The following is a 13,867-nucleotide window of genomic DNA, read 5'->3' on the forward strand; positions in this document are numbered from 1 at the left end:
AGCAATTTGGCTTTCCCCTAATGGCTTCCCTCATGTTTGGACGCTGAGCCCCGATGATGTGAATCTGGTTCCTTCTGCCTGTCTCCTACTTGCTTTTGTGAGTGCAACATACAATTTTTTAAATAAAGTGTTTGATTTTAATACTACTGTACAGTATTGGGGCCACTGCACCTGTTTTTCTCTCTACTTGTGTACATCCTGCGTTTCAAATAACAGATGTGTGCAAAGGGCCACTTAGCCCACACAATGCAATCACAGGCTGATGGTGGCCACAGCTATGCAAAGCTGTTTGCACAGCCAGTGATAACTTGTGGCGATCATGGCTAGACACATTCTGTGTGCATCCAGTCATGATCACTGTAGGTAATCACTAGCTGTGCAAACAAGTCAGGAGTAGATGCGGCCACCATCAGTTTCTCATTCCACTGCAGCTCTTCGCACACACCTGTCATTCCATTTGCAGATTTTCACAGATTCTTTCTGCTGGAAATCACAGGGTGTTCTAATTGCTCATATGACTGTAGCCTAATACTTTCTACATACTTTTTTCCCTGCTAAAGATGTCCCTTTCCTGGTCATGCAAACATGGGCAGGGATGGCAAAGCTGTCACCAAAAATGCTTACAGGTGATGATACTATGGACTACTGGGTTCCTAGGATGTACCCCTGACTGCTGCTGGCCTATTATGTGCTCTAAGTACTGGCGTGCCCTCTTGCCAATATAATTTGTGATTTGTGACCGAGAAGAGGATTTGCATGTCTGCAGACTCTATTGACCAGCTGGCTTTTATTAACCCGATTCAGGCCTGGATCAAAAGGACTACCAGAACAAAATAAAATAAAATAATTCATTTTATATCTGATAAACTAAGAAAAAGACTAAACAGTTGCATGTCTTGTTCTGTGGTTACTGTTGATGCTGGCAGCATTTCTGCCTCCTGATACCTTTCCTTTCCCTCCTTCCCTTTAACATAAAAAGGAATTACCCCAAAAAATCCAAAAAAGTGTTGAAGCTCTCATTGCTAGAAAACATTTATGTGTACATTTCAGATGGCCAATTTCTTACAAAACTATACCCAAAGGTTATAGATCTGATATTATTTTTGAAAAACTCTGTATACTGGGATACAGCAGGGGATTGCAGTGGATCTAAGGTGAAGCTGTACAGTGTTTTGGGTGCACTGTGCTTCTACATTTTTCTTTTCAAATAATGCAGTGTGGTAATGCGAAGAAAAGGCAGCTCTTGAACTGATGGTTAGCAACAACTACTCGATGTACTTCAATTACCCGGGTTTAAAAAAATCTAAAGGGAAAGACCGTAATCAATAAAAAAAAGTAGCTAATGTGTTAACAATTGAAGAGCTATCAATTAGTTGTTCCAGACAGATATGAAAATGATGCTGGTGTGTTGATGAACATTACAAAGGCATATTCCATCTGCTATTTTGTAAAGTATAATACTTTTAAAACACTGTACTTACCAAATTTCCTTGGTAGATTGTGCAGCATGAAGCTTTTTGCCCAAAGAAGATTCTAGCTGGTCCCGTAACATTTGACACAAGCAGTATTTTGTATTGGTGTAATGGTTATCATAGCGCACTGCCTGATTAAAGAAAACATAAAAAACAACAGAATCAGACTAGCAGAAGTTAAGTCACATTTAGCTAGACTTAAAGAGGAGGTAAACCCTCAATAAACCCTTTAAAAAATAAAAAAACAAAACAAAAAGACAACCTGCAAGACTAAAGCATAATGAGCTAGTATGCATAGCATACTAGCTTAATACGTATTACTTAGCTCAGATTGAAGCCATCCTTGTCTCCCCCTCCGGCTGCTGACATGTCGCCCCGGAATTACTTCCGGGTATGGCGGCTCCAGCGCTGTGATTGTCCGGAGCCGCGATGACGTCACTCTCGTGAATGCGCGCAGGAGACACCTGTAACGGCATGCAGACTAATGCAGCGGCACATAGGTGCCATTGCGTCAGTTTGCTCTAGTGCACATGTGCCAATGTCATCAGGGACAGGGGATATCTCCTAAACTATGCAGGTTTAGGAGATATCCTGGTTAGCTACAGGTAAGCCTTAATATAGGCTTACCTGTAGCATAAAGTTTAAAAAAAGGGTTTACAACCACTTTAATTTCTAATGTTGAAAACACCTAGCCACTCGTCCACATAGTTTCCTCAGCTCAAATGAGTTACAGGAACATACCCCAATATTTATAGTCCTTCTTAATCACATGATTAAGATATAATATTAAAAGGAGAATATGTGTGCACATAGAAGACACAGGTGTTTGCATACATCATTGGCAGCAGCCTGTACAAACCAAAGATGCCACAGCTGTATGCAGGTAACTGTACATCCATGTTGTTACATGGGTATGATGTATGAGGGGCTCAGTTTGCATCCAGTATGTGTGGTTACATGTGCATTGCCATGGCCAGAAATTAGTTTTTGATTTATATTTTTTACAATTTAATTTTTTTATTACATTTTTATTTTTTTAATATTACTTTTTTTTAAAAATCCTGATGGGGGGTGGGGGTGGGGGGACTTTGCTGAAATATCAGGAGTTTAAAACTAAAGTTGCTCCGTTATCTATACTAGTATCAGTGCCGATACCAAGCATTTGCACAAGTATCGGAACTTGTGCAAATGCCCCAATGCCTAATCCGATACCTGTTGTATGGGGCCAGGCATCCTCAGCATAACGGGCAGCCTCACAGATGATCGGTGCAGCGGTGGGGGGAGGTACAAGCACCAATCTCTCTGTATAGCTTTCCATAAATCAGCGGACAGACGCTTCTCATCTCCATCCCACAGCTGTCAGATGTTATATTGAATGCTATACCCCCCCCCCCCCCACACACACACCAATCATCCCCTTATGTCCTCCCCTGGTTCCCCCAAGTGCTTCTAGTTCTGTCCGGGTCCCCCTCTAGCTCCCCCATGTGCTCCTTGTTCTGTCTGGGTCCCCCTGAAGCTCCTTGCTCTCTCCTGGTCCTGCTCTGGTCCCCCCGTCATCCTGGATCTGTCAGGATGCAGAGCGGAGGAAGGAGCCAGTATATATGCAATTTACTGGCTACTTCCTTTTCTGAATGCACAGTCAGTGATCACTGATTGTCCATTTATAACTGAGCATCGTAGACTGCATTTACAATGTTTCAGTTTATGAATGGAGAGAAACCTCTGTCCGTGTAGGATAGCAGGTGCTAGGTCACCCTCTTTTTTCACAGAAATTATAACAACATATTATCCAGATTGCATTTCTGGGAGGGCTCTGTGAAGACTTCTTACAGTGCTGTTATCCAAGAATACATCAAACATGGAGAAAGGCTCAAGGTGGGTTTAACCTTTGGCCTGTCAGATAGAAAAACATATGCACTTTACCAGGGACCAACAAGACCACATATAAATAGTTGGTGCAGTATCACCAAGTCTCCAGGTTGGTTTAACTTTTAATTAGTGATACACAGATGTCCGCATGCAGACTTCTACAGGGACCACTAAGATGCATATGCATGTTTTAGATGTGTGGTTTAAATGCAGGACTCATATAGTTGGTGTATATATACGACTGGACGGCAGCAGCGCCAATGCAGGTGGATGTATCTACAGCATGCATCGGTGGGATCTGTGATGGACACAGCATATCACTGATCATTGCACTGGGCTGCTAAGAGTGGCCCTGGTACCGTGTGATTGCTGTGACTAACTGCAGAAATCACAGTTACAGTAATAAACAAGGCTGTCATTGTTTACTAATGTGTGATCTCTGTGATTGGTCACAGCAATCACATGGTAAGGGGGCCAACCACAACAGCCCTGCACCATGTGATAGCTGTGACCAATCACATCATCACAGCAGTAAACAAGGTTTCATGAATGAAACCTTTGAACAGTCTTATCATCACTGTAATAAGCAATCACAATGTTTGTAAGCAAAAAAAAAATATCCTGATCATCTCCTTAGAGCACTACATTGTCACTGCGCTGCTCTGGTGACAGTATGTAAGAAAATTGTATACAAAAAATATAAATTTTTTAAAATGTATGTGTTTATTTTTACATACTGTCATCACTCAGTGTCCCTGAGCACTGCCACACCAATCATGTTGTCCCTACCAGTTACACAATTGTTAGTGTCTATGACCGATGCCACACCAGTTACAGTATCCCTAATTTATACCCCTAGATAGCCTAAAGGTGATCCTTGAATTTTGGGCCCCTCTGTGTGGATAGGTTGTGAAAAGTCTCACATATGTGGTATTGCCATACTCAGGAGACTTAACAGTGTTCTGGGATGTAATTCTAAAGCCGCGTACACACGCTCAAACAATCCGGTGGAAAAGTCCGGCGGACAATACGCCCGTGTGTGGGCTCCGGCGGACTAAGATTGTAGTTTTGTACATGAATCTGTCCGCCGGACTCGCATTTCGGCAGACAATACGACTGTGTGTGTGCTAGTCCACCGTACTTTTGAAATGAATGGACTTTTCCTGCCCCAGAGAAAAGTCCGCTCATTTTGAGCGCAGCTCCAGGTAGCCGGGAAGGAAGCACCGCTGGCCCCGTCACCTGGTATGGACGAAGAAGATGCTGGGACTGTGACATCATAATGGGCGGGGACATCATCCAGCAATGTCCCTATATAAGTCGCCGCATGCCGCGTGCCTGTCATTGTGACTGGAGACAGCGACGAGGCAACAGCTCAAGAAGAGAAGAATAGAAGGCGTTGACAATGCGGCAACAGAAGACCGGGCCACCGCTTGTAAAAGAGCTAGAAGAAGGCGCGGTGGCACAGCAAGAAGAACAGAAGAGGGGGACAAGACCCCCGAAGTCGGAAGAAGAGGGCGGTGGCAGTGAAGAAGAAAGATGGCTCCTCCGCTAGTAAAAGAGCTAGCAAAAGATAGAAGAGTCCGGCAAGAAGACCCCCGAAGACAGAAGAAGACCCCCGGAGCTGTGCAATAAACTATTTTAACCCTTGTGTGTTGTGTTTTTTTTTACATTTTTTTCACAGGTGAATGGGTAGGGGTACATTGTACTCCATACTCATTCACATATGGTGGGGGGCCGGTTTCCGGGGGCCCCCTTATTAAAGGGGGCTCCCAGATTCCGATCAGCCCCCCGCCCGCAGACTCCGACAACCAACGGCCAGGGTTGTCGGGAAGAGGCCCTTGTCCTCATCAACATGGGGGCAAGGTGCTTTGGGGTGGGGGGGTGCGCGGCCCCCCCTTCCCCCAAAGCACCCCCCATGTTGAGGGCATGTGGCCTGGTACAGCTCAGGAGGGGCGCTCGATCGTTCCCACCCCCTTTCCTGGCCGGCCGGGTAGCGCGCTCGGATGAGGGTCCGATATTGACTTAGGGGGGACCCCCACGTGTTTTTTTTCGGCGTAGGGATTCCCCTTTAAGTCCATACCTAGTCTGCTGAAAAAGTCCCGTGTGTGGGCATGTCCACTCTTTTGGACAGTCCAGCGGTTTGTCCGCCAGACTAAGTCCGCCGGATAGTCTGATCGTGTGTACGCGGCATTAGTATGTCTAAGCTGAGTGTTAGAAAGATCTTATTTATTGACAATTTTGTGTAAAAAAAAAAAAAAAAAAACATTTTTTTTGTCTACATTTTCGAAAAACCTGTGGTAAAAAAAATTACATTTGCAAAAGATTTACTATGCCTTTCAGAAAATACCTTGGGGTGTTTGCTTTCCAAAATGGGGTTATTTTGTGGGTGTTTCTACTGCCCTGGGCCTCCAAAAATGTGATCGCTAGTCAGGAAATTAGATGCATCATTCATAGCTCTAGAATGCCTGAAGGTGCTCCTTTGTAGCATTTTGTAACAGAAACAAAGACTTTTTTTTTTTTTTTTTTTTTTTACAAAATATTCTGTCTTTTTTTTTATAGCTACAGTATATATAGCAAAGAAAACCTGAGTGGTGATTAAATACTAACAAAGGAAAGCTCTATCTAGCTAGAATCTAAATAACACATAAAGGAGTCGATGAGGCTGCACACCTGTCAGGGAAGACATCTGCAGTCTACAGCTGCCGGCCCGGGCGCATACCTGTTTGCGGGCACCCACCAGGAGTGCCCAGAGCTGGTGCTTCTGTGAACGTGCATGCGTGTGCACAACCGCGCTCACGCATGCGCAGCTGTCATTAGAACTGGCGCCAGTTAGTCTATTTAAACAGTTTCAAGAGTGACAAGCTGCTGCTTGGTCTACAGCTTTACTTAAACCCTGATTCCTGTGGGTGTGACTTCTGATACCGAACCAGCTTGCTTCTGACTACCTCTACCTGCTTCCTGCCCTGATCTCTGGCTTCCCACGGACTGATCCCTGCCTCCGGTTACGTACATCTGTTGCCGAACTTGTTTGTGACCCGATTACACCTCTGCCTGCTGTTTATGTCCAATCTGCCCGTCTGTTGCCGAAGCCTGCCTGTGACCCGACTACGCTCCTGTCTGCTGTCTCTGCCTGTCTGTTGTTTACCTGGCCTATCTGAGCCTACTCCCTGCCGTCAGCCTGCTTCAAGCTCTGGTTCCCAGTGGTGCATCTCGGCTTGTCTTCTGCCAGCCATCTGCCGACTCTTCAGCCTGTTACCTGCTGTGTTTCAGCTGCCTGTTCCTGAGTTCCCGGCCTCTACTGGTGCAGACTTCTGGACACATCAAAGGCACCCTTACCCCACCGTGCTCTTGAGCCTGCTGTCTCACCATCAGGAGGTTCACAAACCGGAGCTGTACGAGGGCCTTCCTCCGCACGTCAGGCTCACCCGCCAGGTATGCAACAGTACCAAGCAGCCATGATTGAGTCTGCAGGAGGAACCTCTCTTACATCTAAAGTCTGCCAGAGCATCACCAGCCTGATACAAGCAATTAAGATCCTACAGGAGAAGTTCGGTCATCTTGAGGAACGTGTACCAGTTCTGCCTTCCCCTACCACTCCTGCTGCTGCACCTGCCATGGTGATGTCTGCTCCCAAACCACGTGTACCCTGTCCTGAGGAGTTCTACGGAGACCAGTCCAGTTTTAGAGTCTTTTGTTACGCCTGCCAACTCTACTTTTCTCTCCAACCACAGACGTTTTCTGCCGAGACTACCAAGGTGGGGTTCATCATTTCTCTGCTCCAGGGTGAACCCCAAGCCTGAGCTCATCATCTGTTGGAGGTAAAGGACGCACAACTTGATACAATGTCCTCCAGGCTATGTCCCAATTATATGAGGACACCCTTCGGACTGTTACTGCTGAGTCCTCTGTCCGTGCACTCCAGCAAGGCCGCAGAGTGGTCGAGGACAATGTTACGGACTTCCGATGCTGGATTTGGAACAATTCAGCATTGCGACATCAGTTCCACCTAGGATTAGCGGGGGATCTAAAGTATGAACTAGCTTGTGTGGGGGTACCAAGTTCTCTGGTGGGTTTCATTTCATTGTCGATCCAGATCGACCGATGCCTTCGGGAACGCAGGTGAGAGAGGTTAGCAGGGTTTTCTTGGCCTGTGGGGACCTTGCCGGAGTTCTCTGTTCGCACCCAGGCAACATCTGCTAATTCACCCTCTTCTGAACCAGTAACAGGAACTTCTACACAACTGGGCCTGATCCGTCCTCCTCTCTCCCATGAAGAATGCTCATGATGCTACCAGGCCAACCTCTGCCTCTATTGTGGTGCAGAATTGCCCAGATTAGCAACATAAAGGTCTGACCGCCTCCTCAGTTACCCAGGCGGTCCTGCCTGCAACTTCTGCTCACCTGGCATTGCCCATCACGTTCCAGCTCCCAGGAAGAAGCGTGTCCACCACAGTAATTGTGGACCCCGGGGCATGCAGCTGCTTCATTGATTTGGCATTTGCAGACCTACAACATATACCTCTTCAATCCAAAAAGCAGGGACTTACTGTATTCTTAGCCGATGGCTCCTGTGTAAAGTCTGGACTGGTGACTAAGGAAACCCCTCCATTGCTAACTGTGACTCTTGCCAAACACAAGGAACTTTTACGTTTAGACACAAACTCCTCTCCCTTGTATCCTGCCATTTTGGGCCTACCATGGCTCCAGGCCCATAACCTATTGATTAACTGGAGTTCTGGCAGCATCAATTACCAGTCCTTATACTGTCAGGAACATTGTCTGCCCGAATCTACTATGCCACCCACTGCCCTACTTTGTATGGACGTCAAAGTTGAACTTTACCAAAGGGTGCCTAGGGCTTATCATGAATTTATGGACATTTTTAGTAAGCGGGGAGCAGACACCTTACCCTCGCAGAGAGCCTATGACTGTCCGGGACTGCGATTCCATTCGGCCAAATATTCTCGCTATCTGAAAAGCAACTGGGTGCTCTGAAGGATTACATTGACGAGAGTCTTCAAAAGGGGTTCATCCACCCTTCTACTTCACCTGCCAGGGCAGGAATATTCTTCATGGAGAAGAAGGACCATTCGCTACGGCCGTGCGTAGATTACCGCAAGTTAAACAAGATCGCAGTGAAGAATCGCTACCCTCTTCCCTTAGTTCCAGAACTCTTCCAAAGACTCCGTTCAGCTTCTATCTTCACAAAATTAGACCTAAGAGGAGCCTACATTCTCATCCGTATACGAAAGAGAGATGAGTGGAAGACCGCCTTTCGTACCCGTTTTGGCCAGGTTGAACTGGATGGACTGGTGTCTTTATTCAACTTTACTAACTATGAAACTATGAATTACAAATACCACCTTTGGTCTGTGCAATGTGCCAGCCACTTTTCAGCACTTCATTAATGAGGTTTTTAAGGACTATTTAGACATTTTTGTTATCGTCTACTTAGACAACATACTTGTGTTCTCCACTTCCCTCGAGAGTCATCGTGAACATGTCAAGAGTGTTCTTCACCGTCTCCACTTACATGGACTCTATGCCAAACTGGAGAAGTGTGAGTTTGAGCAGCGAAGTATCCAGTTCTTGGGGTTAATCATTTCCCCCGGTGGAATTGAAATGGATCCTCAGAAGGTCTCAGCAATTGTGTCCTGGCCAGCTCCCTCTGATAAGAAGGGGATCCAGCGGTTTGTGGGGTTTGCAAATCTTTACCGCAGATTCATCAAGAACTTCTCGGCCATCATTACACCCATTACACAATTTAACAAGCAGCATGTTCGTTTCCACTGGTCCTCTGAAGCCCAAGCTGCCTTTTAGACTCTTAAAAGACTGTTTTCTTCTGCTCCTGTACTATGCCATCCTTACATCCTGGAGGTAGACGCTTCCAAAAGTGCCGTTGGTGGGGTCCTGTTCCAACGCCAGGGTCTCAAGAACTTGATTCACCCGGTAGCCTTTTTCTCTCGGAAGCTTGCCCCCTCTGAGAGGAACTACGATGTCGGTGATCGTGAACTCCGTGCCATAAAAGCCGCCCTTGAGGAATGGAGATATTTGCTAGAGGGAGCTGCTCATCCAATTTTGATTTACACAGATCATAAGAACCTCGAGTACTTACAGACTGCTAAACGGCTGAAAACTCACAAGGCCCGACAGGCACTTTTCTTCTCAAGGTTCCTATTCCACATCACGTACAGACCTGGCTCTAAGAATGTCAAGCCCGACACGCTGTGGCGCATGTTTGAGGATCCAAAAGACTTACCAGTGCCAGACCCCATCCTGCCAGCAGGGAACTTCTTGTTACTACAGACTGATCTCATGTCACAACTGAAGCGGGCATCTACAGCCATCCCTGCCCCTATCGGGGATACCCTCCAGGCAAGAGAAGGTCTTCTTTGGAAAAGGGACAGAGTTTTCAGTCCGGAAGAAGTTCGAATGTAGATTTTGAGTTTCTGCCATGACCACCCCTTAGCGGGGCACTTTTGGGTTTTTAAGACTATGGAGCTGGTGCAACGCACTTTCTGGTGGCCTAAACTTGAAAGGGACTGTAAGAGCTACGTGGGTACATGCACCATCTGTAAAAAGCACCCGAAACAGGGCATGGGGCTTTCTCAGGCCTCTGCCTGTGCCTGACAGGCCTGGGTCCATGATCTCTATGGACTTTATAGTAGAGTTACCACCTTCTGAAGATTGTACGGCCATCTTTGTTATTCATTGAACGTCTGTCCACTTTTTACCCTTGAATGGCACACCTACTGCTGCAGAAACTGCCTGAGTGTTCATCAGGGAAGTTGTAAGACTCCATGGAGTACCTGTTGATATAGTTTCAGACCGAGGATTCCAATTTATGTTCAGGTTCTGGAAATCACTCTGCGAGACCCTGAAGATTAAACTCTCAATGTCATCCCCATAGCACCCACATTCCAACGGACAAACCGAATGGACTAATCAGACGTTAGAACAATATGTCCGTTGCTTCACGTCATTTTTCCAGGATGACTGGGTATCCCTCCAAACATTAGCCGAGTTTGCTTATAACAATTCATGTTATTCAGCTACCAAACAGTCTCCGTTCTTCACAAACTATGGCTTTCAGCCCACCTTCTTGCCTGACCTTGTTCCTGAGTCCTCAGTGCCAGCCATTCAGAATACAGTGGACTTTTTCAATCGCAATAATAAATTGTTGCAAGAAGCTGTAACAAAAGAACAACAAGAGGGCCTTCGACAGAAAAAGGAGGGGGGAGCTAAACCTGCAGCCAGGAGATCGGGTCTGGTTGGCCACAACTAACCTGAGATTGGCTTGCCCATCAGAGAAGCTTGCTGCAAAGTTTTTGAGACCATTTCCTGTAAAAAGGTGCCAGATCTTTTTCCTAACCGAGAGACTAGACCACCCGAACCAGTGATCGTCAACGGGGATGAGGAGTTCAAGGTGAAGGCAATTGTAGACTGCAGGAGGAGAAGGGGTTAGCTGCAATACCTAGTCAAATGGAAGGGCTACGGACCAGAGGGGAATGCCTGGCTGGGAACCCAAGCAGAATTTACACACTATGGACCAGGTACATGCTTTTTCCCCAGTCACCCTCAGAAAAAGAACCAACTGGGAATCCGGAGGCTGCCCGTAAGGGGGGGGGTGATGTTAGGGAAGACATCTGCAGTCTACAGCTGCCGCCCCTGGGTGCATACTCAGAATGGCCACTGGTGCTTCTGTGAACACGCATCAGCGCGTGCATGCGTGCACTCGCACCTGCTGTTAGAACTGGCGCCAGTTAGTCTATTTAAACTGAGCTTCAAGAGTGACAAGCTGCTGCTTGGTCTATAGCGTTACCTGAACCCTGATTCCTGTGTGTGTGACTCCTGATATCGAACCGGCTTGCTCCTGAGTACCTCTGCCTGCCTCCTGCCCTGATTTCTGGCTTCCCACGGACTGATCCCTGCCTCCAGGTACCTACATCTGTTGCCGAACTTGCTTGTGACCCGATTACGCCTCTGCCTGCTGTTTATTCCCGACCTGCCCATCTGTTGCTGAAGCCTGCCTGTGACCCGACTACGCTCCTGTCTGCTGTCTCTGCCTGTCTGACCCTGCTCCCTGCCGCCAGCCTGCTTCAAGCTCCGGTTCCCGGTGGTGCATATCAGCCTGTCTTCTGCCAGTCTGCCAGCCATCTGGTGACTCTTCAGCCTGCTACCTGCTGTGTTCCAGCTTCCTGTTTGTGAGTTCCCGGCCTCTACTGGTACAGACTTCTGGACTGATCAAAGGCATCCTTACCCTGCCGTGCTCTTGAGCCTGCTGTCTTACCATCAGCGGTTCACAAACCGGAGCTGTACAAGGGCCTTCCTCCACACGTCAGGCTCACCCACCAGGTACGTGACAGCACCCCAGAAGTTATACAAAATGGAAAATTCCCCAAGGAGTTTTCTTTATCGTACATCACGGAACACAGAGCCTTGTCAATTACTTAATGGGTTATATCTCACCATCAGGTGCTGGACACTGGTTGTAGTCAATTAGACAGGAAAGTTTCCTCAGTAGAAGGAATGCCTGTGATTCGCAGATACGCATCTAGAAGGGAGAAGCTGATAGTGACTTTCAGCCAGGCACTGTGTATGTGGACATGGCGGTGCTACTCTGGAGGTTTATATGTGATTTTAAAAGTTTTTATCTTGTAAGTGCAACTTGTCTGTTTGGGGGCTTTGAATAAATTTGTATACGGAGAACACTATGGTCTCTATACTTATTATTTACATGTCCTGAACTCATGGAATCTTGAGCCAAGCTGGGGGGAAATTTGATTCTTTGGATTTTAATGAGCGGAGTTACCATTAAGAAAAGAGCCATCTTGATTGCCCCCCACTGGTTGGGAAGAGGAAGTGAGAGCAAAGAGCTTGTGGGGAGATCCGCATATGAGTTTTGACTCATCTAGGAGGTGAGCACACATTTTTACTGGTGGTGGTGTGCACTCCTTTTGAGGATGAACAATCACTGTGGTGGAATTGTGTGGATACGCTGATCACAAGAAGAGTTTTTCATGTTTAATTTCTTAATTTTTTCATTTCATGTACTATTCATTTATATGTAGGATTTATTTATTTCAGAGATTTGCACTTTATATTTATATATATTTTTACACATTGCGCTACATTTACTATCTATTTTGAAATTAGTGCGGTGTACCACTTGGAATGTTTAGCAGCTGTGCACGTTTATTATTAGGTTATCTTATTTAAACATCACAATATTTTGTACTCGTGGTGCTGATTATTTCAATTTATTAATTCCAGTAAGTAGACTGTCAGTAAAAATTAGGAACAATGGTCTGGCAAATACTTGACCGAGTTCCCTAAGTACCCTCGGGTGCAAGCCATCTGGTCCTGGTAATTTATTAATGTTAAGATTCCCAAGTCTAATTTTAATTCTGTCCTCCGTTAACCATGGAGGTGCTTTCTGTAATGCATTTTTACATTTGAGTTAAGCCATCCAAAACTTTTGCTTGCTCTTTTAAATTTATTTAAATACAAGGATGGTTCAGCCCGACCCCTAACAAACACTGGAGTCAAATAGAATCCTCTTCACTTATTTTATCAGACTTAAAAAAATTTGGATTTTAGGGATCCCTCCAGGCATTACTATATCGAACGCTCTATCCCCTACAATGAAAGCCTCTGCGCATCTATGGAAAACGAATTGATTCCAAATGAAAGACCTTCACCCAACTGAGAAAAAAGTTTGCCCTCCTACCCTCTGAATATTTTACTCACATACGGGTAACCCATTGCTTATCCTCCCTACCTAAATCAAAACCAATATACTCCTTACCATCCACCATAAGGTCTTTTGTGACCCACCCATCCCGTACACGAAAAGGTATCTCATTGCTCTACAATATCTTACATTAAAAAAGGACTTTATTAAACATACCTCACATCTGCACTGGGGATCGGACCTGGGAGAACCCTTCACAGAGGAACAATGGCAAAAAGGTATTCAAATTGATATACCAATCTACCAGCTGCTCAGCCCTATGGGAACTATCCCAAAAGATTTCTCAACGATGATACCTGACTCCTACCAGGTTATCCTCTTTTGACTCCCAGGCATCTGATTCATGCTGGAGATGCCAAACAGCAAGAGGAGATCTAATCCATATCTTATGGGCATGTCCCAAAATACAGCCTTATTGGTCCACTATATTCCAAATCTTACGAAATGTGTCCAATTGTCACATCCCCTTCTCTCCCGCACTGGCGCTCCTAAATCTAACAATTTAAGTCATCTCTATCCCCTAGGAATAGCAATCACTCACATTCCTTTAGCATCCAGATTCAACATTACTTGCTTGTGGAAATCAGTCACAACTCCCACTATTGAAAACACCCTTGAAATGGTACACACACATTGTAGCTACAAACTCATGATGGCCTCTAGCAGAGGTAACTACCACAAAAACGCTCTCCTCGTGGCAACAATGGCTACAATGGTCAGGCACAGCAAAACACCTGCATCCAAAGAACACCTCCTGACATGTCTCTAACACA

The 13,867-nt window shown here is 46.0% G+C and overlaps 1 protein-coding gene across 8 annotated transcripts in view; it reads right to left on the reverse strand.

The window, feature by feature from the left end:
• DUS2 (dihydrouridine synthase 2) overlaps positions 1–13,867 on the reverse strand; it is a 1,012,599-nt gene that overhangs the window by 251,296 nt on the left and 747,436 nt on the right. For all 8 annotated transcript variants that reach the window (XM_077457206.1, XM_077457175.1, XM_077457217.1 and 5 more), the window contains one exon: positions 1,482–1,603. In XM_077457206.1, coding sequence (XP_077313332.1) covers positions 1,482–1,603 — 122 coding nt within the window. The remainder of the gene's footprint in view (positions 1–1,481; positions 1,604–13,867) is intronic.

Source organism: Lithobates pipiens, unplaced genomic scaffold, assembly GCF_037356315.1.
Source record: "Lithobates pipiens isolate NorthernLeopardFrog02 unplaced genomic scaffold, aLitPip1_a1.2 Scaffold_10, whole genome shotgun sequence".
Taxonomy (NCBI): domain Eukaryota; kingdom Metazoa; phylum Chordata; class Amphibia; order Anura; family Ranidae; genus Lithobates; species Lithobates pipiens.